Here is a 5196-nt window from a genome sequence, read left to right as displayed (position 1 = left end):
AGCTTATCCTCCTCTTCCGCAGCGGGAGAGCCACCATCATTCGCCTGCCGACATTGCTCAATTAGCATTGTCATTATTCCTTCAATTAATCGTTGGACTTTGTGGTGTTGACTGAGCCGTTCGTTCGTTCGGTCGGTCGGTCGGTCGTTTCGGCAGGTCGTGTTCTTCCGCTATTGCCCACCACCACTACCTTCCCGCTTTTGTGGGGCACGGCACGAGCCCGTGTGTGTAGGTGCAGGCATAGCAAGAAGACAAGAACATATAGTGGCGCGTGGCACATCCGGCTGTGAACACGTTTGTCATGTCGCAACGGAAACAGGTTCCCGTTCCCGTCGCCCGTGCTTCCCGTCGTCACACGGTCGCGGCAAAGTCGTCGGCAAGAACTTCGTCGTCGCCGTCAGGCAGAAGCCAAGCCACTTCCCGTGACGACATTGGCATCAAAAGCAAGCTCAAGACGTCAAGGGCAAGACGGAGGAGCTCTCGTGCGAGCGGCGACTTTAGTCCGCTTGCTGCCGCATCCTCACCGAACGAAGCAGCGTTGAGCGAAGGCTCCGTCTCGCCGTCTGTCCCGCCGCTTCGTCGTAACTCGCAAGTCAAGCAGTCGGACCCCCCGGCAGTATCGCGGAAGCGGCGGTCGTCAGGCGCACACAACTCGTCGTCGGACAGGCGGGTGGCAACAGCCAAGGCCGCCGCCGCGTCACCGACGGTCGCGGAAGACCGCGCGCCAGTCGACGGGCCGCCAAATGACGCGGCGCCGGCGTCGCCGACCTCGCACCTGCTTCCGCACTCGTCGTCCGGGATCTCGTACACGACGTCGTCGTCATCGGATGCCATGATCCACATGCTCGACCCAAACAATGTGACAAACCCCGAAATGTCGCGAACCATGCCGACGGGACCAAAGGCGAGCGACCGGCTCTCGGCGAGTGACGCATCGAACGACGACGTGCAGCGCCTGCATCGGACCAAGTCGATGCCCAAGTCTGCGATTCAGGCCGACCGGCTCAAGCCATCGACGCCTCGATCGCTCTCGCCGGCGTATGTGCCACTCCGGTCACGGCGCGACCGGTCATGCTCGAGCTCCAAGGTTGCGTCGGTCGAGTCTGTCGAGTCGAGCCTGTACTCGACGCAGCCGCGGTCGCCATCACCGCTTGCAGGCTCGTTTGCCGGTCTGTACAACTCGTCGGGCGCCGAGACACCCGAGTCTACCTCGCCGGTCACGCCGACCACGCCTGTCCTCTCCCACTCGACCTCTGAATCGAACTCGCTCTCGCCGTGCCCGCCCAAGAACCGCAGACGATTGCCACGCCCGAATCGCGAAGACCCACCCGAAGGCCTCACCGCGGGAGACATCTCGCTCGGAACTTCAGGCGGTGCCCGTGGCCTCATTCCGCTGGTGGACTCGTCGTCCTCGCCGCGCGGCAAGGCCAAGGCCAAGGACTCGAGCAAGGCCAAGGGCAAGTATGGCAAGGCCAAGGGCAAGGCCAAGGCCAAGGCCAAGGCCAAGTCAAAGTCGCACTCACGGGTGGCGGCAATCAACAGCGACGAGCAACCGTCGTCAGGCTCGCAAAAATCGCGGCGGGTCTCTGAGTCGTCACTGGCACTGGTGTCGGCGCGAGCTCGGGCGCGGGCCAAAGTCACCCTCGCGAAGGCACGGGTGAAGGCCAAGGCGAAGCTCAAGGCAAACAAGGGCGCGAGCTCGCGAAACAGTTCAGGCGGGTCGGATACGCCGTGGACAGCGCACCTGCGCGCGCAGCTGCGGTCAGAAATCAAGGCCGACGTCAAGGCACGGGCCAAGGCTCACACCAAAGAGCAGACCAAGGCCTTTGTCAACGAGCTAGTGCGTGTGTCGGCCAAGGCCAAGGCTACCGCGAAAGCCAAGGCCAAGGCCAAGGCACGGGCCAAGGCTGAGACCAAGGCACGGGCGGTGCTGGCGACCATGCTCACCGAGGCCGGAGTGCACGACCCGGCGGGGCTCGCGTCCAACTTTTCGCTCTCATCGCTTTCGTCGCTTTCGTCAGCGTCGGACTCGGAGTCGGACTTTGACTCGTCTGACGAGTCGGGCGACTTGCTCTCGTCGGCGTCGGCGTCGGCGTCGGCTACCGTGTCGGCCGACAGCGACCGGCTACGGCGGGCGCACTCGGCGGCAGTACAGCCTAGCACGCCCGACTCGGCACGCAAGAGTAAGCCCAAGGGTGCCAAGTCCGCGCGAGCGGCCATGTCAAGCTCGGGTGCAGCCGCAAGTGGGCACATGGCGCAGCCGGACGAGACGGCAGGCGAAGCTCGCGGCGGGCGGAAGGCCGAACGGGACACTGGCCCGATGGAGAGGCCAAGCGGCGCAATCTACAGCTCGGGGCACACGGCGACGACATCAACGCACTCGACGAGTTTCTCTTTGACCGCGGCCTGCTCTCCGAGCTCGCGGTGGTCGGCCTCGACTCGATGCCGGAGAACATGCGTGATGAAATCATTTCGCAGCACTTGCAAGGCATCTCGTTTGCGCGCAAGAACCTGGATAAGGTGGAGATTGCATTCCATCGGACTGTGGCGGCGCGAAACGGGGCGTTTTTCTCGCTCCATGTTGACTCTGTGGAGACGCATCTCGAGTCGGACGTGCTCGACACGTACCGTCTAATGTCAGAGGCGGCCGGTGGTCCGCTGCTGGGGCGCGGGACTACGGGCAAGGTCTTCCTGGCCAAGCACATTGCCACGGACAAGGTGGTGGCGATCAAGAAGATTCGCAAGGCAAACATCGAGTCCGAGTCGGAGGCGCGGATGCTTGCGCGCGAGATTGCTGTGCTGCAGCTGGTTCAGCACCCGAACATTGTGGAGCTGTACGAAGTGCTCTACACGGCGCGAAACATCTACATTGTGATGGAGCACTGCGGTGGCGGATCGCTCAAGGACGCCATCGACGCCACTCAGTCGGGCCTCAAGCCGCTCCGTGCCGCCCAGCTCTTTGGCGAGCTCCTCTCCGCCATGATCTACCTCCACTCGCACTGCCTCGCGCACCGCGACATCAAGCCGGACAACATCTTGCTCTCTGCAGACGGCCATGTCAAGCTTGCGGACTTTGGCTTTGCCACAATCTTCGACCCTGCGCTCGCGCTGACGACCTTTTGCGGGACGCCGTGCTTTGCGGCGCCAGAGCTGATGCGGTCCGAGCCGTATGATCCTCGGGCGGCGGACATGTGGTCTGCGGGAGTGACGCTGTTCCGGATGCTCTCGCGCGAGCTTCCGTTCCACCATTCCGACCTTTCGACACTGTATGACTTGGTGCGGGCAGGCAAGTTCTCGTACCCGCGGCGAATCAAGTCCAAGGCGCGCAAGCTCATCTCCAGCTTGCTCGACATGTCGCCAACCAAGCGCGCGACGGTCAAGTCTGCATTCAACTCGGACTTTATGCGCAAGGTGTCCAAGCCTGTACCACCGGCGGCGTCGGCGGTCCACCGCAAGGTGTGGACGTACGACACACCGGGCTCGCCGACTGACTCGACGGTGACCCGAGCGCCGCCGATTTTGTCGACGGCGAACCTCTCGAGCATCTGCCCGCTGCAGTGCTACTACTCGCAGCTCGGGTTCCTCTGCCCGTGCGCGCCGCTCCTCGCGGCGGCCGACGAGTCGTTTATGGCGTCCGACCCGTTCCTGCTCCGGCTCTTGGAGCTCGGCTTTCAGTCGACGTCGCTGCAGGCGAACCTCCTCTCCGATGCGCTCACTCCCGAGCGCGCGGCATACTTTTGGTCAAGTACCGCCAGCCGTCGTTTCTGGGCACGGCAGTCTCGGACGAGCTTCCGCCACTCCTCCGCAACAACTACACCACGATCAAGCTGGCCCGGATCAAGGCGGCGTCGACCGGCGAGGAGCCGACGGTGCGGATCACGGCCGAGCCCGACAATGGTGAACCAGCCAAGCCCGCGGCGGCAAAGTCAGCATCATCGACGACAGGCGGGCACGACCGGACGTCAGATTCGCGGTCGCGGTCGCGGTCGCGCGGGCGCTCGTTTACTGTCTCGGGCGGGGATGACGAAGACGACGACGGCCTGTGGGAGCTCGGCTCGTGGCTGGTTGGCAACGTGTCATCGTACAACATCTTTGGCTCGCACCTGTACTCGTCGTCGCACTTTGCGGTGCAGGTCTCTGCTGGTGGCAGTGGCGGTGGTGGGCCGTCGGATCAGGGCTTTGCCGACACGGCCGAGTCGACTCGGTCGACCTCACCGCCACAGTCAGACGCGGACCGGCGCAACCGATCGGCGTCGGACCTGCACTCGCCGCTTCAGTCGATCTCTACTTGCGTGCCGTTCCCGTCGCCCGGTGAGGCATCGGCCACCCACGGTTCGCCACGGGCTGCCGCCATTTCACCTGGAGTCAATTCGCCAAGCACGCGTAAGCGGTCGTCAGCATCGCTAGTGCGGCGGCAGATCGGCCCGTCGGCGTCGCCAACACGCAGCAATACGCCGCGCGGCACTTCTCCAGCTGGAACGCCGCGGCGGTCGTCCATCATCGGGCGGCCGCGGCCGCGGCGGCGATCGTTCATGGTCCAGCCGCTGGACTCGCCGTCGCTTGCGCAGTCGACCTCGTTCTTCAACACGGCGTCGCGGCTCCCAGCCATTGCGGCCGACATCGACAGGGCGCATCCTATGCCATCTTCGGAATGGGACGACGATGACGACGACGACAACCGCAAGGATGGGCTCATCGAATACCTCGACATCACCCCCAACGCGGTCCTCTCGCTCCCGCCCGGCCAATGGTACCGCTACTGGTACCACAAGAAGCCATCTGGTCGCTATTGCATGGCCCGCATCCGTCATATGGCCGTCGGTGCCAAGGCACGCGCGCCGGGTGAGGTCGCCGAGCTCGACATGACCATCGCCAACTTTGTGTCGACTGCCGGTGAGCCACTCTCACCTAGGCGGTCGGAGCCGGAGGCCGCAAGCCTCAGGCGGTAGACTGAAGCCAGGAATGGGCACACTATCAAGCCCTTGTAGAAATGAGAAAAAAATGGTGATCCATCACCAAGAAGTTAACACCCTCGTTGTGTCTTGTGTGGTACAACCCTCGCTGTGTCTTGTGCGTGTCGTGACTGCCCGCCCTCCCGCCCGCCCGCCTGTCCGCCCGCCTGCCCGCCGCCCGTCATCGCCCCGTCACCGACACCCCCAGTCACCTGTGCGACTGCCACCGCCACCACCACGGGCA

The 5196-nt window shown here is 64.0% G+C and overlaps 2 protein-coding genes across 2 annotated transcripts in view; one reads left to right on the top strand and one right to left on the bottom strand.

Annotated features, from left to right (window-relative positions):
- The window catches only part of AMSG_11226 (uncharacterized protein), a gene marked incomplete at its 5' end in the record, with an annotated part of 1899 nt that extends 1065 nt beyond the window's left edge, over nucleotides 1-834 (bottom strand). Inside the window, one exon of the mRNA XM_013897420.1 lies at nucleotides 648-834. Within this exon, the coding sequence (XP_013752874.1) occupies nucleotides 648-834 (187 nt within the window). The remainder of the gene's footprint in view (nucleotides 1-647) is intronic.
- A 7-nt stretch (nucleotides 835-841) lies between these two features.
- On the top strand, nucleotides 842-4949 carry AMSG_11225 (CAMK/CAMKL/AMPK protein kinase; the record flags this gene model as incomplete). Its single annotated transcript, XM_013897419.1, has 3 exons — nucleotides 842-2195; nucleotides 2327-3745; nucleotides 3778-4949. 3 exons carry the CDS (start codon nucleotides 842-844, stop codon nucleotides 4947-4949), a joined length of 3945 nt encoding a protein of 1314 aa, XP_013752873.1.
- Between the last annotated feature and the right edge of the window lie 247 nt (nucleotides 4950-5196).

Source organism: Thecamonas trahens, assembly GCF_000142905.1.
Source record: "Thecamonas trahens ATCC 50062 unplaced genomic scaffold supercont1.72, whole genome shotgun sequence".
NCBI classification, from domain to species: domain Eukaryota; order Apusomonadida; family Apusomonadidae; genus Thecamonas; species Thecamonas trahens.
This window is presented reverse-complemented; position numbering and strand designations above follow the sequence as displayed.